The 27,316-nt window shown below is 40.3% G+C and overlaps 1 protein-coding gene across 1 annotated transcript in view; it reads left to right on the top strand.

Annotated features, from left to right (window-relative positions):
* Window positions 1-27,316, top strand: part of mctp1a (multiple C2 domains, transmembrane 1a) — a gene marked incomplete at both ends in the record, with an annotated part of 135,885 nt that overhangs the window by 32,844 nt on the left and 75,725 nt on the right. The window contains one exon of the mRNA XM_083979886.1: window positions 16,951-17,071. Coding sequence (XP_083836012.1) covers window positions 16,951-17,071 — 121 coding nt within the window. The remainder of the gene's footprint in view (window positions 1-16,950; window positions 17,072-27,316) is intronic.

Below are 27,316 nucleotides of genomic sequence, written 5' to 3'. Positions count from 1 at the left end.
AGCAGCTCACACTGTTTCTGGTGTACACCACATTTTTTGTAATACCATAACATGTAAAGCTTGCACAGCATTTCAGAAAAAGAAGCTGGTGTCATTTTTTTTATTTTAAATGATCTGAACAGATGCTGTTTTTGTTTTGTTTTTTTTGTTTGCAATGCACAGAGTATTGTCTCAAAAGATGCTGCTATATTCCAGCATCAAGACTGAAATGGTGTGAGAGGGGGGAGCCTGTGGTGCAGGGGGAGCTAACAGTGATGTGAGGTCATGCTTTGTCACACAGTCACTATAATACCATGGATGTAATTAAAAAGGAGAGAGGGTGGACTCACATAGCAGCCTACATTCTCCCCAGGCAAACAGAGGGATCTCAACGTCGTGAGGAAAATGAGGAAAAATTTGTCCCAATAGAGTAAGAAATGAGCAAATAAAAGACAGAAACTCTAACCTTCCTTGCAGCTTTTCTTATTAAAGTAAATTATACAATAGAACGTGCAGCATACAACAGGACAAAATAAACTAATGCCACCACAAGCTCTGCAAGCTTTCGTTCAGTCTAGGAAGATTTTAAATGGTTCACAAGGGAACTGCAACTCACTGGAGTGCATTTAAAATTAGATGGATAATAGCCTTTTTATTTTCACACTTCTTTGAGTTTTCACATTTGGGAAGCGCTATCTTTTAGACAGAGAGAGTCAGGGAGAGATTCTGATAATAAAAGGCAGTGGTAGTGGTGAGTGTAAAGAGATAAACACAAAACAATGTAAGATATTACTGATGGGCAGTGCTGCTTCTTTACCCATCTTAAAGTATTTTGGTATGAGTCCAGGACAGCACACCTACTGAAACTACTGATCATTGTTTAAAGTTGATCATTGTGCCCCGGTGTACAAGAGGTGGTATATAAACATGCATTAGCAGCCTTAGTCATCAAAACAGCCACAGCAGTTTGAAGAACAGGGATTTTCACAGAACAAGCTAAATTCAATTCAGATGAACAACAAGCTGTTTTTTCATCTACATGTACACTAAAACATTACCAAATCAAAAAAAACAAATCCTTTTACTCCTCATTAGATAAACTACATTATATCATGGAACAATCTGTTTATTTGCCTTATGAGCACATCATTTATTCATTTTCATAAAACCAAGTGCCATGGATTAGATTCAGTCCAATCAAATAAGTTTGAATTACTCGTTTTGGTTATCATTCTGTGATTAATGTCCTCTTGGTGTGTGCCACTCAAACCGTGGCACTGGTAGATATCACCATATATAGATCATCACTGTGGAGAACACCAAAATGTATAGTGGGGCTGATGTTGGTTTACATGAGTGCAAGATTTTATGAGCAATAGCATAAATGCTAATAATACATTTGGCATATCACAGGCATCCATTGAGTAGCAAATATTCACAAAGTACACCTGTGCATAATTGTTTGATTTTTAATTAATAAGTGATAGCCTAGAACATTTTGAGGTAATAATTGATGATGCCCTCACAGGGATGTGTTATGTGTATGTAAATTATTCTGACAGAAATCTGAAAAGAAACCATCTTTTGATCCCTGGGAGCTTAGATATGTTCAGTACAGAGTTGCAGTGGGTGTGGGATGATGATGCTTCAAAATATCACATCAGCAGTCTTTTTGGAGTAGTTCTGTTCTGCCGTGAAGTTGCTGAGCCTGCAAACGGAGGCCTGGGTCGACATGTTCCTACCGAATGTGCCCCGTTCGGAGGTGCACTGTGCTCTCTTCGCGAGTCGCGTCAGCCTGATCTCCTGCCGACTTGCTCCTGGTCAGTTGACAGGTTGGGTTGACAGCAGGGCGACCGGCTTGTCTGCCCGTGATGTTAGCAACACTTGACGCTCCTAGCTCAGTTTGACTCCACCACCAAAGAATTCACTGGTGACAAACACATGGGAAAAAAAGCTGCTAATGCTCTGCAGCTTGCCAGTATGTTTGTTGTGAGAGAGATGCTTCCTGTTTTTTGATTGTGCTCTGATCAGCTTGGACGTGTTTCTGTCTGTTGGTCTGTCTTCGTGTCGTCATTTTCCATCTGACTCCAACTTCTGCTCTCGCCTATTCCCATCTTTCATGTTGTCATAACCCCCACTATCAAGTCACAGCTTTTCAACTGTCCGCTGTGTTCCATTCATCATTCCACACCTCTTTTTTCCCTGGTTCTTTCTCTTTGCCTTTTGAATGCTCACTATCTTCACTGGCTCACTCTGCCACCCCCACCCCCCACCCCCACCCCTGGCTCTTATTTCACATCTTTTGCCTCAGTCTTTCTCTGTCAGTGGTAGATCCTTCCTTTTTATTATTTATGGAGAGTTGCTGCGTTGTGTAGCTGTCAGATGCAGCAAACAAGAGGCATGTTTCTCTAGCATTGACCTGTACTGAATTTCAGGCAAATCCTTGTCTCATATGTCCTTGTCAGTGTGCCTGAGAAAGTCAGCTGTCACCAGAATCATTGTCATTGTTAAACGTCAGCATGTGTTGCAGAGGGAAGACCAAAACAGTTGCATGAGTACAGACACAATGAGAGGCACAGCAAGGCATAAACGTTGTGAAATATTATAAAGCTACAGTTGGCCAAAATGTATCCTGTTAAGCTCACTCAGTGAGGTCAGTGACAAAGAAGTGAAAAATTGTAATATAAACAAGGCTATGTCATTACCTGTGGCCAGCACAAAGAGATCCCTTAACTAATCCAAATAACTCACCACATAGACAACAGCTTTTCCTCCTTTGAGTATTCAGATGGTATAATTATCACACGCTGTCACCGTAGTAAATCTTTACAGACAAAAAGCAAGGTGTCCTTAATCTGCATTTCAGAATATTTTCTACCACAGAAAACCACCTTAACCATATAAAAACATTTGCAGTAACTAAACCATAATTTCTTTTTCTTTGAATTCAGAATTTATTTATTTGTCATTGCACTACAAGATTAAAAGCTAAACCTTAAAGTGTGACCACACATAGAAACAAGACAGACAATAACCAGTAACACAATCAGTGCCGACATTCAGTTATTGTATTGTATCTCAGTGCACCTAATTACTTTGTTCGAGCATTTTTTGTGTATTGTCTTGCTTTGCTCCAGCCTGTTCCTCAATATCCATTCTTCAAATAAACTTTATAAATTTGTACTGATTATGTAAGGAAAAAGTTGGCATTCAAAGTATCAAAAACAATAACCAATCTTAGATTTAAGGAATAACCTCACTGAGTTCACACAGTGTTAAAAAACCTTATGAACAAAACAGTAACATTGTCAGCCAGTCTGCAGTTGAAGGATAGGCAGCATGGATTGCGTGATCCAGCTATTAAATACACAGACACACTGAGTGCGTATAGACAGTACACACACTCACAGGCTTCAACTTAATCTGGCTAATCATGAGATTTACAATGAAAGAGGCTCTCCCTTGTCTTCTGGTCTCCGCCCATATACAGCTGAGTGTTTATTGGCCCGCCACCCACTGTAACCCAAAGTGGGTGAAAGCACGCCGCTCCACCCTGACATCTGCTACAACTGAGAGGGAGGGTCTTGACACAGCTGGCAGGAAGGAGGGAAACTGGGTTACTGGTCTGAATTAGATTAGAGTCACACACAGGGGGCAGCCAGGGTGACATTAAGAGTGGTGGTGAAGATGATGAGGAGGATGATACAGTAGTTGATCAGTTGTTAGAAAGAGCAGCCCATACAATCATAATGAGGCTGCTGCTCCTGAGTCTGGTGACTTATTGTGGTCTAAGGGGACTTCATGTTTCCACTTCCAACCATTTCATCTCTCATTCTCAGTCTATTTTTTTTCTCTCTTTCCACTGTCTTCTTCTCAGCTGTGTGCAGATGTTTTTGATGTGAGACTCAAAATGTTTATCGAACATGAATCAGGCTTTCAAGCATAACCACTATGTTTCCCAATTCCCCAAAGCACTGCTACAATGTATACAAAAGCCATTACATAATTGTATACGAACAAACACACACAGTTGCAGTTATGCCATGGGTTTACATTCAATGATTTCAGATATATTGCCAAGTGTGACACGTATAGACTGTCAGTTCATCAATAGAATTTAGTTCTTGTTTATAGAGTCTTTGTTCCAGCTCCAACCTTCATTTAATTACTCGAGATCTAACATAGCATCTGCGCTGTGTTCATTTAAAAAAAAATTAATAATGCAATAATATGACAATTATTTTTACAGGTTACACTTCTAACTATATATATATTCATATACCATGCAGTCATTTATCTATCAGTTTTCATAATCACACCTAATTGAGTGTTTAGCTATGTGCAGTATGTGTAGACAGTTGCATCAGTGTGTCTAAAGGGAATAAAAGGTTTGTTGTTATTCCCTGTCAGCAGTAAGCTTGACGTTTTCCCTTAAGGGCTTAGAAAGCTCTGAGGATGCCCTAACCTACTTTGACAGGACTGTATGCTGCATCCCTGCTGTCACTCTGTACGGGATGTCACAGGAGACAGATAGGAAACACACAAAAGCTCTGAGAATCCTGTCCTCAGTTGGCTCTTTGTCCACTAATACTCATACATGCATAAGAAAGCTACACTACACCCTGCACATATACAGTAGAGGACACATTTGAGTCCTATTAAGAGAGTTAGTTGCTGTGATGGCCACTGACTGCAAACTGCTCTGAGACTGTACTGACAGTCCTGTCATCAAGATGGGTCACTGCAGGATACCTTTTAGAGCTGACGGAAAGCAGTCTGGTCCCTGATGATGTCGCCATTGATGAAAATGGGTTGATGCAGGGCTCAGCACTGTCCATCTTTGTCAATAATACTTTATAAAACTGCTTTAACCCTCAAAGCCATTTTCACTAGTTATTCTCCTTTTCTCATTAATCACTTGTGTTCGACTCAGTGGAGCACACATCTGCAAGATTAATGTCTGCTGCTTGGTCTTGTAATGATATCTGCAGGATTATAAAGGATTAATGTTTTGGTAATTTAATGACAATTCTAGAGGAGACGTTATTTAATTAAGAGGCCTTTGGGTGTTCATTCATCTCTAAGGATGAACCTGTAGTTCTTTTGTATCACTGACTTACAAAGAGCTATTGATTGTGGTCAATGATGGATCCATGTTTATGAATGTCAGACAGTAATCCCCTGGAAGTCAGTCACCTGATCGATGTTGAACTGCAGATTAATAGGAGATGAGTATGGTTTTGTGAAGTCAGGGTTCCCACTGTCTTGAGGACTAAGACAGCTACCTTGCTCCTAAATACCTTTGCCAACACCTGGCCACAATGACCATAATAAATCTACTGTTGTGTGAAATACAAGGCTGTTAGCTAGAGCTACTGTAGCAGCGTGATAAATGAATTAACTGGCTATTGTATCCATACCTTTTATGTTGCATTTTTGTCATGTTGATGTATTTACAGTACTGTAGTTTTAGTACACAAAACACATTTTTCAGTGCTGTACTCTATAGAGGAAAATAATTGTTTTTCTCCACAAACCTATTCTCCATTTAACCAAAGGAGGAGTTAATGCTTTTATGTTGAACACAATCAGCCAGACAAAAACGTTTCCTATTTCTCTTTTAGAATAACTGAGAAGCAGAACGAATCTGTACAAAACTTTTCACATTTAGCTTTTGTTGCTTGACAGCTGTCAGTGCTCGGTGCAGTAGACACATTTCAGTAAGTTCACTTCCCTGCCTTCATGAACAACACCCACAAGTGGGAATCTTTTCCATTCTCTCCTTAAATCCCACAGGGCAGGTACCGTATGTGGTATGAGTCACATTACTGCTTGCTAAAGGAAAGGCGACATCTTCGTTGAGGTTCAAATCTCATTTCAAGTCTCTCAGTAACAATGTTATAAATATCTTTGGTTTCAACTGACTGATAGTTGAGATCACTCTTTTACTTGAACTGCCATTGAACATGTGAACTCCTAAATCACTGTCATTGCACTTTTGTAATCCTTTCATTTCTTTCCATCTGTGAATCCAGCTCTACAGTATCTCACTGTGTCTCTCTTTTGTGATCATATGCAGTCAATACACTAAAATATCACCATATGAGCTGTTAAATCATCTTCAAGCATCAGGTTAATGGGAAAGGAGAGTGAAACAACATTTTGACATTGGCATCTGTCTCCAGTGACATCAGAGGGAAATAAGCTGCCATATTGCCATTGCCTACAGTGCATGAATATTCAAAAGCAACTTATTTTCACCATTCACAAATTCAATATTTTTTTTATTTTATTTTATTTTTTACATCAACAGAGATTTTCAGTATTTATAGTTTCACCATTGACTCACCTGTATTCAACCACATCAAGTGTTTCAGCTGTTATCAGCAGTATTGCATCAAGAGATTCATCCCCTTTGTCTTAGACCAGCTTTATCTCTGACACTATAAGAGAGAGAAAAGGATCTTGCTCTTTGCACAGTGCACTGCTACGTTATTAAGAAAAGAACACACTGGAGAGACCTCATTATCTAGCCAAGTGGCTACTGGCTTTCTACCTGCTTGAGCCCTGCACTGGTTCTGTGCTTTGTCACATTACACATTACCGGGCTGCACATACTCAGGAGAGGAGAGGCTCAGTAATGGCATTTAATGGAGCAGCTTATTTTGGCAGGGAAAGTGTAATGGAGAGCATTTCTCAGGGTTTTGTGACCGGCATGGTGCGAAGAGAGAGAAGTATGGGTGCGTTTATCTGTCTCAAAGGTTTGTGCAAAAAATATAATATAGTGCCCCAATTTCAATAACTGTACCATAAGTCCCAGACCTGGCAGTGGAACAGTGATTTCTTGTCGATGTGATGCTATTGTATGGTGCAGGAGAGAGCGAGAGGGCAGGAGAGAGGAAGACGAGTAAGATGAAAAGTGGCAGCGCAGAATGATGATGATTCACTGAAGTGACAACGTTATTGAGTTGCTGACAAACACCTTACTATGTGTGACTAATGTTTGCTGAATGGAAGTGTGGCTCCATTTGAAGTACTTGATTTGATTCATTTATTGAGGTCAGAGATTTTTAATGGGATATGACTAATATAACTTTTTTTTTGTTATTAATCTTAGGGTTAATTGAAATCCACAAGATTTTTTTAATTCTTTGGCATATCATTTTTCCAACAATTTCCTAAATCATGAATATGAGGATGAATTTTTCTGGATACAACAATGTCATTTCATCCAAGAAGCACAAGAAAGAGAGGTTAAAAATATGTAACATGTAGTCATGAAACTATCACTTCACTTCAGAAGGGTCCTGAGGGAGAAATGCACTGTAGTGTAATATACAGCTGGAAACAACCTCAGCCTGAATTTCTTCCTCTCCACTATTTGCCTCCCCCATATATCCTATATTTAGAGCAAGTACATAAAAGACACATTTCTAGCAATTCAATAGACCTCACTGACAGACCTCAGGAGGCTTCCTTTCCTTTTACTTATGTGTCTGTGTTCAAAAGTGTCTGTTTACTGTATGTGATCATACATTTATGTGCTGTGTTTAGTCAGTGGATATTTCAGAGGCTAAGGATAAAAACTGTGAAGCACCGTACTCAAAGGAGGAGACTGGGTCAGTATTTAACAAATTGAATGTATTTTTAATCAGTGTGATATCATTACATTACATTAATGGTTTCTTAGCTGTGCCCTATTATTTTTTGTGTGTATGTGCATATGCAAAATGTGAATGTATCTTTGTATGTAGGTGTTACACGTGTATTGTGCTGAGCTTACATTCTGTGCAGGCAAAGCTTGTTAAGAGCCGAGGCTTTGTAGCTGAAAATGAATCCATATGGAGAAGTAATGGGATCACAACTCTGACTGGGAGCTGCTGTCGGCTTAGCCTACCTTTGATTTGCACTATTTTTGTGACATGGTGGAAAACAATGTTTTGTTTGCCTCAAATAGATAACAACTTTGGTTTTTATTTATCTTTTTTTTTTTAGTGGTTGCATAGCAACATTCAGCTAGCATATTAGGTATTTGCCCGTACAAGACCTAGATTGATGCCCTAAGGAAATAAACAAAGGGTAGACAAGAGAAGCAGACTTCAGTAGCATGTGCCCGTTTTCTAACCTCTCCTGATAGACATCTGCTCTAATGATGTTCATTTGATTTTTTGTTTTCTTTTATTATTTATTAATCATTTCTTAGATGTACCTCTTCATGTACGTATATTAATTATAGCACACAGATTTTTGTCAAGGTCTTAAACAAGACATTGATTACAAGTTAGTGGCGTGTGTGTGCGCATTATTTACAATCAGAGTCACTGAGAGTGGCACAGATTTGACTTTGTAATCGCTAGTGACAGAATGGTGTCGAACAAAACAGTTAAAGTGCATCTATCAACAGCCATGTGTCACAATGCAGTATCTTGAATAAGATTACACCGTTTACTGCTATAAGACAATTGGTTAATGAATAAAACCACACATTAATATGTTCGTCTGGGTTTTGACTGGAATTCTGAATACTGCATAATGTCATTTGCTTTATCTATTGATTAGATTTTATTAGGCTACTGCTTCTTAGAGCGAGATCCTTTTTTCCACAGCAGTGCTGCAGTTTACACGGTCTTATACCCAGGCATTTCTTCAGGTCATGCTCAGTTTGGAAAAGAGAAAGCATTGATTTAATGTCAAGACCTTAGAACAAATAAGATAGGATTCCTTTTTCTGTTTTGTTTTGCTCACACCAAGTCGCCCAGAGCACATCACCAAACTGCATGTTTGTGACCATGTTAGATGGCTTCTTACTTGAGTGATCATTTAAATCTGTGAGGAATCACACTTTCAACTGAATTACCCAGTTCCTATCATTGATAAATATTAAAATATTGTGCTTTGCTTGATGTGTAGCAGCAGAATTTTTTTTTTTTTTCCAGCCATCATGGGGAAATCAGATTTCCGATCATTGAGCAGCTACAAGCATGAACGTGAATGAAATGGACCTTACACCTGGTGCATGTACTTTAGACATTTGGATAAATCAAGTAGAATAGTGTATTAAAGCCTATAAGAATCTTTTAAAAGGAAAGGGAGATGGTAAACTTTTTTTTTGTTTGTTTGTTTTAAACTAAGTATATATAACTCTTTTGATCATGTGGGATGGTTATTTCCAGCAGTTTTATGCCATTACAGGTTTTCTGTGGGGCAGCTGGGAGTGGCATCTCTACTAACAGGAGGAAAACTGTCATGATGTTCTTATTAATGAGCAAAGCAGGAACAGGTTATTGTTATGCAGGAATGGAAGTGCAGAGACTGGAAATTACCTGCCATCGCTGTGAGAAACGAGAGTCTGGCTCCACACAGCGCCCAGGGCTAAATACAGGCTTCCTCCTCCATAAAGACACTGGTGTCATGACATATTCAATTCAGGAAAAGAAATAAATGACTCTGGTTGATGTCTAAGTTTTCAAAAGCAGCTTTGCTTATATAGTTTGCCCTTAAAATATGAGCTGTGAACTCTCCCAATAGGCAGTTTTTCACTTCAGCAGTCAAGGTTAAATTGCAGGACTAGGCTATGTTTACTGTAAATGACGGCACACATCATTTCATATTTTTAAAATAACATCACCATCAGGTATCAGTCTCACCTATCTGCTGTGTTACAGGTGATTAAAGTGCTGGCCAGAAAGTTGATTGCAACACAGCTGCATTATTAACAGAGGGGAAGTAGGGATCTAAAGTTCTAGCAGGGAGTCTGGAAATGTAGGTTTTTACATGTTTCTTTTCTACATCAACACAACTGCCTGTACTCAGGAAGTAAGAACAGCAACTGACAGACTGTTAAGTCCAGCAACTCAGTACTCTCACTGATTACTTAACAGTAGCTGAAAGGTAGTCTGGAAGTTTTTGCTCAAAAATAAAGTCTAATACAAATGAAATCCGTCATCATCCCCTATGGGCTTCTAGTCCTGTGTGGTGGTGACTGTGTCTGCAGAGCCCCCTGCCCCTGCCTGTATTTTGGTCCTTTGCTTTGTTTTCTTGTGCACGGGGACGCTTCTGGGTGGAGAGTCATGTTTTCTCTCCAGCCAATGACAGAGCTCAGGTGAAGTTTCGTGCAGCATGAGTGGGAAGGCTGCTAGCCCGCTAGCTGTCCAGATGCTAGAGTGTGCTAGTGGCGGAAGTTAGCAGGCAGCTAGCGGGTGTAAGCGGTGGTAGCATCTGCCGCTAGCACCCACTTGCCAGGTCACCACAGCAGCCCTACTTGTTACAGCATAATTCATGAGGCTGCCGTTGCCGGCGACGACTGGGTATCGGTCCGCCACTCCAGCGCTTCACTGGGACTGTATTTCCTTTTTCTTATAGTCCTGACTGCTGCTGCTCTCCGGGGCAGGAGGCTGCACAGTTGAGCCCGAGAGGAGGTGCCCAGTTTGAATGTTTTGTTGACAAACTGCAACAAACAAACCTCCAGACTCTACCTTTAAACCTGGTGTCACATATGCAATTATTGTTAGAGTTAGTGGGAAGTGACAAATAGTCTTTTTTACTGTAACTTCTCTTTAGTCTGCCACAGATGACTGCTCATACTGAGTGCTGGAAAAAATAGAACATTGTGAGCTGCCAGATGACCAGCTTAGTCTTTGGATGTGTGTCACGTTACCACTCTTCCAGTTTGAGACTATGGCTAAAAGGTGGAGATTTAGGAGCTGAAAAGGCCAAATCCCATGTTCCTCTGTAGAACAAGTGTTGAGGCCTTCGATACAGTTTCAATTTGCGATACAAATGTGTGAAAAATGAAAAGTAACAAAGGCGATACAATTCATCACCTCAACACCAAACTGTTTTCACGGTTGGTTTACTTTACAGAGGTTCAGTGACATGGAATACTTTGCAGCTGCAGACATAAAGAAACAAGCTGTATTAATGTTTTTTTTTTCTTTCTCTGTACTTTTTAATCTTAATTACTATTTACTGTACCTTGTGCACTTGCATATAAGTTGATTTGTTTTCATGCTGATCTCTATTTTTATCTTTTTTCTGTTTTTGTTCCACGTTTGCCCTCTTCAGTTTTAATTATTTAAATTTTTTTGCTTCTCTCTTTTTTAATGGATAAATGTGATTCAGTCTTTGCCATGGAGATTGCCCAGATGAATCCCTTTTGAAGGATTTTTGCAACCCTCCATATTTCTGCATTATTTGCATATAAAGTAAAAAACAAAAAACAAACATGAATCTTAGTTTTCAGTTTTTCACCTAATTCTACAAAAACTGCTGCCTTGATCAAGCTGGGGAGTTTGTGTGTGTGTGTGTGTGTGTGTATTTGTGAGTTTTGTTGCACAGTTGAATTTTAATTGAAGTTCAGGGCAGTCAATGGAAGAGAGCCTGTTTTGACTAAGTGGTTTTTATGGCCTCGTAACATGCCTGAGAGCTGAACTGAAACACAGTGCAGTATATCCACATAATCTGCTGCTAACCCACTTGTGCCCTCCTGGCAGCAGATAATGTGCATCGTGTCTGGCTGGAGTTTTGTTGGTGTGGAATATCCTATTGAACCTACTCTCATTTCAGAAGTGTCATCCGTCTTATTTATCGATGAACGGTCACCTCCCCTTATGATTCAGTGCTGATAAGCCCATACATTCACAGACACACAGACACAAACATGAAGAAAAAAGGAGCGCACACATACAGTAGCCTACATGTGCATGTGTACACACGCACGCACACATGCACACACACTGTCAGTCCATGCACTCAACATGTATGCAGACCAACCCCTGGAGATGATGGAGGGATGCCTCCAGTATTTTCAATGCAGTGTTGGACCCCATTTGTCTCGTTTGTAAAGCAGTATTTAGTTAATGGAAAAGGAAATTGGTATTGATTGGTATTTGAATGGATTCAGTTGGGATTCAGTCTGAAGAGTTTTCTGTGAAATGCTGCATCCAAGTATTCAGAGCACTCTCCTCTTGGGTTCCCCAGGGATTATTTAATGTAAATGGAAAGTGCTCTGATAGTTGAGTCTCACTGGCTTGGTGCCACATATTGAAGTTGTAATGGAAATCTTTTCTTTGCTGTATTTACAATGTGCTGCTGTTTTTTTTAATTTTTTTTTTTTATACATGCACAAAGTGTACCACACACACACAAACATGCCCAAACATTTTATCATCTAAGATCTAAAGTTTTGGATCTTCATTATGCATTCCTTTTTATTTCTGTAACTACAAGAATTGATTTATGCAAACTGTACATGACCTCAAACAAAATGAAACAAGTTGGTAATCAGTTAAAGCAGAAGTAAGCGATATATTTGTGTTAATATAAGTCTTAAATAGTTCTATCTTCCGACAGCAATCACTTTCATAGAGTGTTTGGACCGAAACACGGGTCTGTCAGTCACTCTGCTCTGCTCTGAGCCGAGGGGAAAACTTTTCTCGTATCCTACAGTTTTTATCCAATGAGGAGAGAGAACTGCATGCAGGGCTGTGTGTGCAGCCAAGGGATGCGCGTGAATGTGGTGACGTAGGGACGAGGACTGTTATGGTGCGTTCAAGGCAGCCCGTAACTCGTGTTTTTCCGACCTGTGAAGTCGTACCAGTTTGATCTGGTACGACTTCACGGGTCGGAAGTTACGAGTGGCCGTTATAGTGACTTTCACAGGTGAAACAGGTCGGAAAAACACGAGTGGGTTGTCTGGGTTGTCTGGAACGCTACAAAGTCGTAAGTTGTGACTTGAAGCTGTAATTTACGGTTTCAAAAGCCTGCCTGGAACGCAGCATTAGCCAAAACGACCGGATCGCTTACTTCTTTAAATCTACAAATCAGCAGAAATCTTAAATAGAATATTTAATTATGTGTTACCACTGGCAATTGCAGACCAAACACAGTGTTGTTCTGTAAGGTCTCCCTCTTGCAGATTGTTTATTGCTGACTGGGAGAGAGACTGAAAATTGGGATGTGGAAGCTACAGTATTGTTTAGTTCTCTGCCAGCTTCAAGGAATCATGAAACAGAGCAGGTGGAGTGAGTTAGATCTTGGCTGACTTTCCTTTCCTTTCCTTCCTCTCTTCCCTTCATCTCCATTTCTGTCATTGGGAAACTGCATGCAGTGTGTGCCTTTGAGCACATGTCTCTCTTTAGCCTGAGACGTCTACTGGACTCAAAAACCTCTCTGCCGAATCTGTCCCTAAGGATGGACTGGGGCCGATTGTCTGCGTGTCTTATATGTTGTGTGTGTGAATGTTCTTATTTTTTGTGCTTTACTTTTTTAATTCTCCTTAAATAATAAAAGACATTTCAGCTTTAACCCATATTTAAATCTGCCTCCATCTTTGGAAAAGGCGGAGCTTTTAAATGAGATAAATGAGTGTTCATAATGAGATTTCTTTACTGTTGGTTTCATTGTTCAAGATTTTAACTGCTCAGCTCAGTTAAGATGAACACACTCCTTAGAGCAGTGCAAATGTCACTGATTGGTCACACGCTTGAACACGCAATGCAAAGCAGCACTGTAGTTTTTATCTGCTTGTTTTGTTCTCTCTGTACAGTAGTAACTGATGATCTATGAACATATACTGTATACTGTCACTCACTGAAACAGCCTATACGCAACATCCAAATCCATTTCATAATGGACCTTGTGGCCCCTATTTTATTTGTGTGCATCCATGTGTATGTGCTTTTAACTCTTTCGCGACCATTGACGAGTTAACTCGTCACAGCCTGCCGAACGTTCACGACCATTGACGAGCAAACTCGTCACAACCTGCCGAACGTTCACGACCATTGACGAGCAAACTCGTCAAAACCGTTTTTTTTTACAGATTACGATAATAGACACTCTGAGGTACCCTGTGTGTGAATATGGTAGTCCTCTGATATGTAAAACTGTTTTAAACTAAAACCAAAACATAATGTTTTTTATAAACTGTGTGATTTTGGTTTTGTTTGAGTAATCGTTCTCCTTGAATGCTGCTGTGGGGACAGCGTGCAGCGCTGTGCGGCTGTCGGCTACAGTGTTGCGACTTTCTCGCTGAATCTGGCGGCTTTCCAAACCCTCTTTTGACAAAAGCGACCGACGACAAATGTGGCGAGTTTTTCCGGTGTTGTTTACAAACGTTTCTGGTTTGGAGACTCGGATCTGAAAGCCCGTTATCACAGCTGTTTTCACGGTGCAGCGGAGCGGGCGCTCTGCAGCGGGGACTGTGACCGGCCGCCGGGTGAGTGCTCTGCAGCGGGGGCTGTGACCGGCCGCCCCCGCCACAGAGCACCCACCGGCGGCCAGTCACACAGCAGTGTCCCGGAGCTGCTGCGCTGCAGCCAGAGACCCACACCGCTGCACCGCTGCTCTCCAGGCTGCCACACCCCCCAGATTTACCTACAAATATATTTATTTAGCCGTAGAAATGATTTGGGAGACATGCCACACTGCAGAGTACCGGTAAAATGAGCGGACTGCCACTTGACACAAAAGTGCGTTTTTCTCTGAAACTAGAGCGGGAGCTCCGTTTTTGGAGAAACCCAGCTCTCTTCTTCTCCTTCGTCCTCACGAACGAAACGGCGGAAAAACTCGCCGTTTTTTCGAGAAGCACGTTGTAAAGTCACTCTTCAACCAAGTGAAGGCCGTTTGTTTCTAGGTGACGTACATAGTTCGGTTCGACGTGAGATAAAAGGTAAACAAATAGCCAAAAACATGTGGTCCTGAGCGGATGTGCTGAAGAATTAGTGTGGTCGCGAAAGAGTTAATGTGATGTGTGTGTGTGTTTGTTTGTTGCACAGTATAGCATACACAAAAACTACAGTGATGCAATACAAGGCACTAAAGGTTTTTTGAATGTGAGAACCCTAACCCCCCCTCCCCCCAACAAATAAACAAACAGAACTGTGGTCTACTTTTCTGTGGACACACCGTGTCCTGGTATTTCCTTCTTAATCGCTTGTGTGTCATGATTTAACCCTGCTCAATTTTGTGTTGCTTTGTGTGTCTCCGTCACTGTTTGTTAGTCATGCCCATAGACAAAAGGGCTTAATGTTACATGGTCAGACCCCTGTAATTGTGTTTCAGTCCTATTGGTTGTATCCACACACATCCACAGCTCAGTTACAGGGACTTACATGCACTTTTGACCCTGGTTTATCCTATCCAATCACAAAGCTTTAACTCTCTGTCTGTCCCTGGATGTTCACCTTTCATTTCTTCTGAGCCAATGCACCTGTTACCTAACAGATTACATTTTGGTCTGCAGATGTATTTCAGTTCTAACTTTTCCCTGGAAGATTGACTCTTCCCCCTGTTTCCTCTGTTTTTTGTTGTTGTTTTTTTTTCCTGTTTGGCAGCAGGTGCTGTGAAGCTAAAATTGTGTTGGGGGTTGACTTTTCCATGGAGATTTAGGGCTTCCAGGCTTTACAAAACACCACATTTCTTGCCCAGCTGCTGTATTTTCAATTTGTTTTGTGTGTTGTCCACACTTTGTGTCTGTTATTATTTTGATCTCCACAATCACAGATATATGGATTTAAGTAATTATTGCCCTTGCACTGCGTGGTGACAGTTATTTCAAGCTTGTGTCTGTGTGCTACTGCTAACAGGGCTGAAACAACACTGTTAAGATTTCTTTCATTTACAGTACTTCATTCATTACAGAGAATTATATGGATCCTCTCTGAAGACGGCACAAGATCATGTTTATAATTCAGTGGCACTACAAGGACAGCAGTGTAATTACAGTCACCACTATTAACCTGCAGCCTCAGTGAGCCTGCAGAATGACTGTCTCTTAATAATACTTGTGTTTAAAATAGACTACTATTTTAACATGTAACATACACACCTTGTTGCCATTTTACACCTTTTGATAGTAGATAGCACTGTTATACACAGCAATACAGTGGAGCTCTCCATCCCTCTCTATCATTGCTGGGGTTTTGAAACCATTAAGTAGGTTTTTTTAATGCTACATTGTAAAAATAAACTGGACACAGTCTACAGGGAAGGTTTATGTCAAAGGTCAGTCAAATTATTCTGGAGGGAAATAATGTTGTTAATAACATGAGGAAATACTCTGACAGCCTCATTATGGAAGTTTGTGTTATGATGGCTGTTAATAGGAATGATCCTTGTGGGTCCTCTTTCTTCATTTTTTAATTTGTATCTATATCCTGTTTTTAACTGTTTGGAGATCTCTCCGCTCTCTTCTGCTAGCCTTGGTAGTCTGTTAGTAGCCTCCCAGTGGCCCACTAGCAGTTTTCTGCTTTTATAGTTATTCTTAGCCTTATCTCAGAGTACGATAGCTGGGGAGACATGACAAGAGTGCCCACGCACCGATTCTCCAACGGGGAGGGGAAATGAGGGCGGGGGAACAAGATGAGCAAGAGATGGAGAAGCACACTAAGCTTTAATGCATCTCAGCATAGCCTGGTCCATCATGGGGCTTGCTAATGGGCCTTTAGCTCCAAGGGGAACCACAATTAGAGCCAGTGGGGGTTCCCTGTCAACATGAAGTACAGTACTGACCTCAGGGCTACATCATGACATAGAAAGCCACATAAATGACCCTTCAAAAAGCCTGACATGCACTCATCCCAAGGAGGCTACATGCTTGCCATGATTAGTTTTCAGACTACAGTACACGCAACATATAATATAATGTTATTTTTAAATGTTCTCATCATGAGCAGCAGTTCCTCTGTCAGTTTGAGGGTTTTCTTCCCAACTGAATATGATTTATTTAAAGCCTGGTGGTTATTTTCTTACATTTTGGACACAAATCATAATAATTTGACATTCTTTGTCCCTCAATATGATAAATAAACGAAAGAGTCAGTCTTATGAAATATATAGTCTCATACAGTATGTGCTTGTTGATTACACATGTGGGATGTAAACATCGTTTGGTCTGTTCATTTCTTGCGACACATATATGTCTCTCTTCTGTATGTGCTGTGTCTTAACTTATGTCAATTCTCTCTACAGGGCATCAGCATAGTGGGGCCCAGTAATGCAGAACCCGTGCCTCGACCTCCAAGTCCAGCCATGTACCAGCTGGATATCATCCTAAAGAAAGGGAACAACCTGGCCATCCGAGATCGAACAGGTAGCTCTCTGCCCTTCTCTACCTGTTACATCGGCAGCGTTCATGTGTATGTGTAGAGTGTAGACTGGGCAAACAGCCTTAACAAGCCTCAATCTAGCCCACCAGATGAAAGTTACTCTATCCTGGTCTTTGTCCACCTTTCACAATTGCAGTGTGCTACTGAGGATACTACTATCCTCATAGGATTTAATTGTTCTAAGTTTAGTTTCATAGTTATTATTCCGTCTGTTCGTCTGCAATCTTGGAGTGGTCTCATCCATTTTTATTCTCAATGTAATATATTTTCGCTGTGTTTTCACCTCCACTCTTATTTCCCCTCACCTTTTACTCCCTTATTTTCTTTCTCATCTCTCTGCCCATGTAGAATTTTATTAAATCACACATCCCATCCTCACAGCTCACTCCATTTTCCATGTGTGAAGCAAAATAGAATTACGAGGAGTGATGATGTGCATCTAGGAATGAAATGAAGTCAGCTTTGGCTTTGGCACAGACATTGTACACAAAGACAAGCAAAGCGTCACTGACTGGTTTGGATAGTGACAGATGCCAAGGTCTCATTAGTGGTTGTGGCAGTCACCATGATGACAGAGCCAAATGAGGTATCCTGCTCCCTCACAAAATTTTGCTCGAATAGCTGTCCACCTGAATAATGAGCGGTACGGTGCAGAGCTCACCTGTCCTGTTGTGAACACTTTAAAACCGCTCATTACCGACAGGCAGAAGCATGGGAGTACAGTGGACTAAATTCAGCGATGAGCAATAATGTCTTAGTACCTGTTTCATCACACATGGCACAGGTAGTATGTCTTAAAGGGGATTTATGCAACATTTTTTACCTTAATTAAACAGCTTCTGGGTAATTATGATGGTTAAATGACTTGTTATGGAGAGAATGGATCCCAGATCTCGTCTACCAAGAAACATGGACTGCTTCACGGCACTACAACACAAACACGCCTTGTAATCCATAATCTCTTGTTTATGACAGATAAGACTACACAATTATACACAACATAAAACTTTTATGATATATAATGTTAACCCACCTTGGTAGACATCGCTCCACTGATTGCCTTCTCACTGGCTTCGTTGACAACAAATGCACATGGCCTGGGGGGACGGGAGGAGGCTTAGCTGTGAGTTTTTATGACAGTGTTGTAAAAAAGCGACCAACTTGCCCTTTAAAAGTGTTAATATACATTGCAATCAATGCCAAATGTATTGCTGGACCTTTGAATATAGCTGCTACTTAACTGTATAGCAGGTGAAGGATAAACTGCATTAGGCAAAAATGGGATTTCCCATTCATTATTTTTCCATCTCTGTCTTGGCCTCCTTGTCAGATATGTTGACTGGGGAAGAGCTAAGTTGTCAAATAAAACTAGTTTGCTGGGAGAAGCAGTTTAGCTTTAGCTTACCTATTGATTCACTAAAAGCCCCAGCATGAATTATAAATGATAGAAATACAGTAGTTTCCAGTTTTGTCTGCAAAACATTTTGAAGCAACAGCTTCTCAGAAATACGTCTGCTTGATGGAATTTCAGAAATTGAATCTATTCATATCCAGTGAACCTGCAAATGAAACTAAAAATAACCACGTGGAAAGTAGCATTTCAAAATGCAGGCTGGCATAGGAATCACTTTGTGATTTCCCAAACTAGTGTGGTTTCAAAACAGGCTGCAGAAAGTATTGCTTATGGTGTAGCCTGAAGCGAATCACTGAAACACTCACCACAAAGCAGTGGAGTCGATTCTCTGACTACATTCAATAATTTAAAAATATCTTGATGTTGATAACAACCTGTTCATTTTCTGTGCTCAAAGAGATAATTATTTTATTATGTTGTTGTAGGGTAATGATTGATGGCAAAAACAGACTAAATTGATAACGTAAAGGATGGTTGGAGGTGGGAGGTTGAAGCTTTTCAAGAAGTCAACAGAAGCACAAAGTTTTGTCAGACATTGCGGCTCTGATCCATGCATCAAAGTGATGTATGCATCCAGAGACAAGGTTGACTAGCCAGACACAAAAGAAGGAGGGAGGGGGCCAGTGACAAGTGGTGTCCGATTCCCTATTAACACATGTCTCCCCTTGATGATGATTCCAAGGGATGAAAGGAGCTTTTTTTGTGGTGGAGTAAGGGAACAAAGGCAAGAGAGAAATTAAAGTTAAAATGAAGCAGCCCTCACAATCAATGAAGGGATGTCTTACCATACAAAATTTAATCTCCTTAAACTGAGGAGCAACCAAAATAAAGTGCTTTAAAAGACTGACACAGGATAGTCAGTAATAGCAGCAAAATATATTGGAAAGAAGAAATTTAATTGTGCCAAACCATTTTTAGGGCCGTTTATTTTTCCACAGTACTCCTCACTATCTTAAAGATAATTGATCAGGGCTAATGTTCTTTAAGTGATTTTGATTTGAAAAAATAAGAAAAGGCTGTTCCGCATCCATGAGCCCCTCTTTACTGGCCAAAGAAAAGCCTTTGCTCCACATGTCGTCAGCAGTCACATTCCTCATAAAACATTTTTAGCCTGTAGTACCCTGTTGCACTCATTCATTTCAGCTGAGCACGCAGGTGCTGTCTGTCAAAGTCTGAGATGGTGCAGTGCCTAGAGCAGAGGGTGGACGTGAATGTGGGCTATAGATACAGCGCAGGCACTGGCATGATGTAAAGGCAAAATCAGTGCATCATTGTATAATACCATGTAATACCATGTGTCAGCCTGTGATGGTTATATGCAATATTTTACCCTTCTATAGCTTTGGTGAGCCAGGCAACAGTTGTGACACATTTCTCAGACTTGATTCTTCATGAACCTACTCTTTGTCTTCCCTTACTTCCGTTGCATTAACACATTATTTTGGAGGTAAGGTTAAAGGTATTTTGATGCTCTGTACACAAAGAATGGAAAACCATATCCAGGTTGTATCTCTATAACTGTGATTCTGGATTGCCATTGACTTTAGGGACATGTTCATTTAATGTCACACATGGTGCTCAGAGGTTGTTTTTTTATCTTGCTGAGCCATGAGCCATAAACTGTACAGAGACCTCCAAAGGAGGTATTTCCTTCATCCTCAGGAGACAGTGCAAGGCTGTCTGATAAAGAGTTAGGATGTATCACTCACTCACTCACCTGGTGTTAAAGAGACGAGGGCCATTTGGGAGCTTTTTCAATACAACCACAATAACTTGGTGGCATTGTCGTCGGTCTCCCCTGAGCCTGCATAGTTTACCCATTTTACAGTTCGCCACGAGGAGAGACAGCCAACACTCTGACATAGTTTACTGCTATGGTTGGAAAGAAAAATACATAATGGAAATTTGTTTTATTTGTTTTATGTTTTATTTGTTAGGATCCCCATTAGCTGCGCTCTAGAATGCCGCTAGTCTTCCTGGGGTCCACAGTTAAAACCAGTACATTTAAACATAAATCTGCAATCACAACATGAAAGACAAGTCAACAAAATCTTACATTAAATGGAAATGGAAATGGATGAATGAAGCAGACATCAAAGGGAGATGCATGTCACATTTATTGTTGATGTGGTTTTCCAGCTAATCGTGTTCATCTGCATCTGATGATATGTATTAATTTTAATGAGCAGGATGATGGACATTAAAGGCAGTGAGTGTGAGAGAGCTGGAGCGATAGCCACAGAGCATTTGAGCGACCACAAAAGCAGCTTCTGAGTAAATGATTTTCATGTTCATGTTTATTGCTCCAGCTCAGTAAATTCTACCTGTCTAAAAGCCATGCTTTGAATTTCACTGTATCCTGTATGGGTAAGACCCTGTTTGGCCCCCAGGGCTCCCAGCCCTGTCTTAGCTGTCATACATGATGAGCTGCCAACGGGAGGCTGCAGCTTTGTAGGTGACCTCAGATGAAAACACTCTGCCCTCTGTCTTTACCCATAGTTCCCTGTGGGTGTTTTACTGTAGCACAAGGTAAAGTGTGTCCATGGTCCAAGTCCTGGCATGACTTTCCCCCCCTCCCATCTTGCAGCACAGTGCGTGTGTGTGTGTCGGAAGGTGTGCAGGAAACATTTAAATCCAGTGCATTTCACAACCAAAATTTTATAACATCGCATTAAAAATAATCTAATTGTTTAGGTTGATTTTTGGTGCTGTCTGATCATGTGGCCTCTCCATGTGCTATTTCAAATTCAAAATCAAGATGCAGGCACAGGTGACTATGTTATAGCAGTAGTACAGTATCCGTCTACCAATTATCACCTACATCTTGACATAAAATCGATTGTGTGTTGTGTTTACCAGGGATCTACTTTCTGCAAGTTGGAACTTTAGTGCAGCATTGTTTTTCTGTGTTCCACTTCTGTCACAGTCACAGTAGATTTCCGTACCAACTTTAAATAATTATAGATACGTACAGTAATGATGCGATGGTGAATAAACCATAGAATCATTAACAAGTGAATTCAACAATCAGTGGAAGGAACGTGAGGTTCATGCACGTGCATAATTTTAACATGCATTGTTTGTGTGGTGTGAATGTGTAGTATACTGGATGGGCATTTGTATTTGAAACAAATTCACATATGTTTTTTCAATTTATTTCTGTTGACTATGTAGTGGTTTACCCGACCTGAGCTCTTCAGAGTCACCACATAATTATTATTATTTGTAATATCAAAGTGCTTTTAAAGCATATTGTCAAACAGTTCGCCATTCTGAGTGGATGAGTGGATTGCTGCCATCAGAACTATTCCTGATGCTCTATGCTTCTTACATGTAATGAAGGATGATTATGTAAATAGTTTTAATACATGGGTTTCACTGTATTGCATTTTAGGCATAGTTAGGTTTCATTTGAATTCTGAATTGTTAAATTGCTGCTATTATTTGTAATAGAAACTAGTTTTTGGTCAACAAAACATTAGCGCCTCCAACTGACTTTTTGCTGATTGTTGTAGAGTTTCATTTAGCTTCTTATGCCATAAGTGCACAACATGTCAATCATAACCTAATCAGTGTTTTAGATACATCACAGATTAGCTATACATCATTGACATTATGAGCAGTAAGTCAAAGATAGGATGTATTTGCAGCAGATGACCATTGGAACCAAACTACTATCAGCTTTTTTTTATACGTCTGAAGTGTGGTTTTCAGGTGTGGTTTTTTTTTTGGTTTTCAGTTTTGAAACTGAAGTAGAATTCTCATTATAGAGTATTTGTGCACAATGTAGTAGACACTGGAAGAAATGTTGTGGGTGTATCCTGTCATTAATGCTTCATCACAAGCTGCTTACTGTCTTCCCTCCTCTGGGTAATGGTCTGCTCATCCTCTTTTACCTGCTGTCTGTTATTCTCACTGGTTCCTCTCACGATGCGTTTGCTTCCTCTCTCACTGCATGTTTTCTTGTTCTCTATTTTTGCTTTCATGTTGCCGATCTAGTTATCTCCGCTTTTGTTGTCTAGCTACATTAACGGTTCCATTTGCAAGAAGTGCACAGCTGTCGAAATATGAGGTCTGGAATGAGGTTATCCTACCCTTGTCTATTAAAAACTGGAGTGAGTTGGCAGATGAGTAAATGGTATGGCTAACACTACTGTAGGTGTGTCTGAGCCATTTTGACTTGTAGACACAATTTCCCCACAACTAATGCAATGCCATATATTTCTGCAGCCTTAATATGTGACACAATTTTATGAGTTGTTAAATTATGTCTAAATGTAATGTGTCCATAAATAACATGAGCACTCCAAGAGCTGCAGTTTAGCCTGATTCTTAGTCCTTAAACATCCCTGCCAGAAACTACTGTAATTTCATCCCTATGGGACTAAGTAATGACTAGCCAGACAGTTCTAGACTCTGTTATTTGCATGTGCTGTCACATTTGTGTTCATTATAGAGTACATGCATGCTCTGTGTGTGTGTGTCCGTGTGCATGCCTGCATATAGAGGACTAATATTAGTGTGGGGTTTTACAGTGATTAGTTCTGAAATTACAGCTAAGAGCAGTGAGACTACAGCGAGTCTAATTATCTCATCTGCCGTACAACAGTTTCTTAAGATGTGAAAACAGTGTGAGAGGCAGAACTTGACACCACTGTCGGCATGTTGTTGCCTATTTTATTTCAAGTCCCCTGCACTGCCTTCTCACCTCGTTATTTTCCCACATGCCCTGCAGTTGCCTTCTTTATTTTTCGTTCGTGCTCATACAGCATACGGTGTATTAAGCAAGATATCTTACTGTTGCGCTACCTCACACTATGCACTTTGATCACAGCAAGGTCAGGCTGCTCATTAGTAATGGTTCATTAGAAGTAAAAGTCAGTGAATGAGAGGAAAGTTACATCTTCTTAGCATAAAGCAGCAAGAGGCGGAGGCATACACGTGTCTGATAACTGTAATAAGGAAGGCTCTCAACCCATTTGTCAGCAGTCCGTGATGGAGTTTCTTGTCTTTGTGGCCTAAACCAATACGTGCTCTTGCATTCTGGGTAATCACAAAGCTGCAACCATTCATCAGCCCTGACGTTACACATGCGCCAGGAACTCTCTCTCTCTCTCTCTCTCTCACACACACACACACACACACACACACACACACACATGCACGTGTGCACACTCAATTTGCAGCCACAAACGGCTACGATCTGAGAGTGAGGCTGTTCCAGCTTTGCAGCGTGAGCATGACTGTGGGTTTTATGGGCAGCTTTACTACATTTTTCTCCTCTACTGTTCTCACATCTCATGTCAAGCATCAGTGAGCCTCCTGTGAGAAGTGGTTCTTAATGACAGTGTTTTTGACAGGTTATGTTTTGGCCATCTCTGAACAGGTCATCCTGAACTCTATATTTGTGATGCAGTAAGTCCCCAGAAGAGGCAAACGTGCGAGTGAGAGCGGACACTTTGACACTAAGCTGATGCAAAAATCCTTAAAATGAGACTTTTTGCTACAGTAACTACCATAGTTACAGCAGATGTTGTAGGTACTGGAGATGTGATTATTCAACCCTACAGCTTTACACTAAACTCAAAGAAAAGAAGGTAGGCAGGCACAGTAAGCAATAACAACAGCACGTGGAACGACAGCATGAACTGCTGGTGTTTTTGTATTTGACATGTAGCATCAGGGTTGATGCCAGCTGTCAACTGGCAAAAGCTTGACAACTTTATATTGACAACATGTTATCAACATGTTGATAAAATGTCATTGCTATTGTTACTGTTATTGTTTATGAATTGTGCGAGCTGGCATCACACAACATTCACAAAGGCTTGCTTAGGCAAAAGTGATGGCTCATAACATGTGCTAGGTGCTCACTACATCAGCAGGCTCCAGTCATTATGTAATACTGTGTTTAATATTTTTTTTAGTTAGTTAGTGCAATTCCAGTGAGCTGGATGAAGTTGGAAACTTGAATTGAGTGAATAGATTTCTGACATCTGTCCTCTTGGCTCTTGCATGCATTTTTCAGTGAAATAAATCACTGTTGGCTGGTAGAGGAATAATTTAACATTTGTGTTTTATTTATGTAGTGTCTTTTTCAGGGTAGACAGTCATTGAGTCATAGAATTAACACAGGTCGAACTAATGAACCATTGCAGTGATCCTGATTACACACTACACACACCTGCATTTGATGTAGTTGCTCGTTATGTTATTGGTTGCACCCGTGTCTCTCGTTCTACATGTCAAAACGTCTGTGCTGAAAAAGGTCTGTTTGCAACCGCTGCTTTCACCAAGGCTGCGTAAAGACTATAGAGTACTATCACAGGAGTTAATAATTAGTAATTTTCTTTACTTTAGTGAAGGCTTGTTGAGGAAAGGTGCTGCACCTCCATAATTGTTATGATATGTCTCAGCACATTGTTTCTAGAAAACAGAAAACACAACACACAACAAAAACAAAAACATCATTTCATATACTGTATGTTCTGTTATTTTATGAGCAAGTCAGTCCCCCCTCATAGAAACAACTTTAATTTAGATGTGTCTGAAAGCTTCACACCTGGGCTGCTTGGTAAGCGGAAACTGCAGATTTCATATTAACATTATGCATTATTGATGGTTTTCTAATGCTAGCAGCAGGCGGATTGTCATCTATATTCATTGTGTTTGGATACTGAAACTCTAATCAATAAGTATCAGATCTACAAGGTCTGACTCCTGTTCAAATAATATCTTCCATATTTTCAGATTTGTGTTTGGTTTCTTTGTAATACATAATTGGGCTCAGTGTGTGTAGAGCTGCCCCGTTATGCCTATGTTCTTTCTTCTTTCTTCTCGTCTTCCCATGCCTTTAATGTGTGTTGTGTGCGAAACATTGATAAGTCAGTTTCTGTTTATGTATTTATTTACTTATTCAATTTAATTAATTCATTATTTATGTGTTTTATTTTAGGAACAAGCAAACTCCTTAGAGCTTTACTACTATAGCCTATTCTGTAATATTCAAAACAGTGAGATTATGACTTTTTCATGCATACTTATTTTTAGAACATATCACACTGTCCCCTGTAGAAATGTAATTACCCTCTGATATATTATCAGTTAATAATTCAGCACCATTTGTCTGCCCTGTGCTGACAGATAAAGCTATTGATCATTAATGGATAATGGGTGTCTAAGGATTTAGTGAAAATGGGAATGCAGAATAATTCACATATCAGTGTGAGGCCATACAGTATAACACAGATGAATTTGCAGCTAATCACACAGCTGCATCACTGTTAGCCTTGCAGTCAGTAACAATCACTTTTTATGATCTTATTTAAGAGACTTGACCAAGGAAGTATGTTAAGTAGAGCTGAATGTTTTTTAATTAATCTGAATGTGACCTTAACGTCACATTGTGCCATTTAAGTGCAGCAGAAGTGTCCTCTCCACAGCATACATATCAGGACTGTCTGCTCTGCCTTCTTGTCTCTTACAGATAGAAGCCATCCTTTGCTCTGTGCCAGAATTTTTCACCCGAGGTCCGAACATTATGTTTGACATTTCTTTCATGAGCTCTGCCTAATGGTTTACATTAATTTTTTTTATCGATACCCGAATCCCAAAGCGTGTTACAGAAACCATTATTCGTTCACCACATTCACACCGGTGGTGGTAAGCTACAACCATAGCCACAGCTGCCCTGGGGCAGACTGACTGAAGCGTATAGCTGCCAATGTGCGCCAAACTGCCCCTCTGACCACGACCATGTAATGCCCTGCTACATCAGAGCAATCAACGAGACAAGCAATTGGCCTTGGATCTGTGTGTGTGTTTCATGTGTGAGGGAGATTTAGTAGCGACTTATGAGAAAGCACTGTCTGTAGTTGTGTTTTCATCAATAGGTTGACCACTTGTGTGTGAGTGCAATAAATGCATCACACATTGGTTGCACAAACACACAAACGGGCTAGGAGTTCTTCGTCTTCTCTTCATGAGTTTTTCCTTTTATGTGTCAAGTAAACACATGCTTGGATATTGATCAGTGGGTTTGTCTGGAGCACTGGGAGGCACTTTCATGATATTTATTGTTACTTAATCCCAACGCTACAAGAAAGCATTACATTTTGATTAACTTTCCAAAATTATTAGCTCACCCCAATAGTGACATCATGGCTTCTAATGCAGGAAACTGAGTCTCTTCTATTCTAAATGGATTTGTAGTTGACTTGACTTTGTTTTATTCACAATCCCTCCAAAAGACCACTTACTAAAATCACCCACAACATAAGATAAACAAAAACTGAGAATATAGTCCCACATGTTACATGAAATGCCACATTAGTGCTACATATTTACGCAATTCTATAACATCTACCCCTAATGTAATGATTGGAGGTATTTGTTCGGTGCTGGTCATATTACCTGGCCTTTCAGTTGCATTTTCCCTCATGCCAAAAACAACATGCTGCAATAGCTTGTGATTTTGATTGATGGTGGAAATCTTATTTTCATTCTACCCAGTGGCAAGTCATGCATCCTGATTTGTGAGCAGGTTCCTTGATGATATGGTGAGAAATGATGTCAAAGCCATAACTTTCCCTAAATACCTTCGGCAGAAAAGAAATCAACTGGAAGTTAGTGAGATGAGGCTTAGTAATGTAATTAAATTTGGGGAGCTGGAGGGAGAGTGAAAGAAAATGAAAATGTTGAAATAGGGAAAAAGAGGAGGTTGTTTTAGGAGGGAGAAACAGGCAGGAAGAGAGTGAGCATGAAAAGAAGTTCCGTCTTCAAACCAAATCTGGCAAATAAATGGTGCAAACGGATC

Source organism: Trachurus trachurus (genome assembly GCF_905171665.1).
Source record: "Trachurus trachurus genome assembly, chromosome: 9".
Lineage (NCBI taxonomy): Eukaryota > Metazoa > Chordata > Actinopteri > Carangiformes > Carangidae > Trachurus > Trachurus trachurus.
This window is presented reverse-complemented; position numbering and strand designations above follow the sequence as displayed.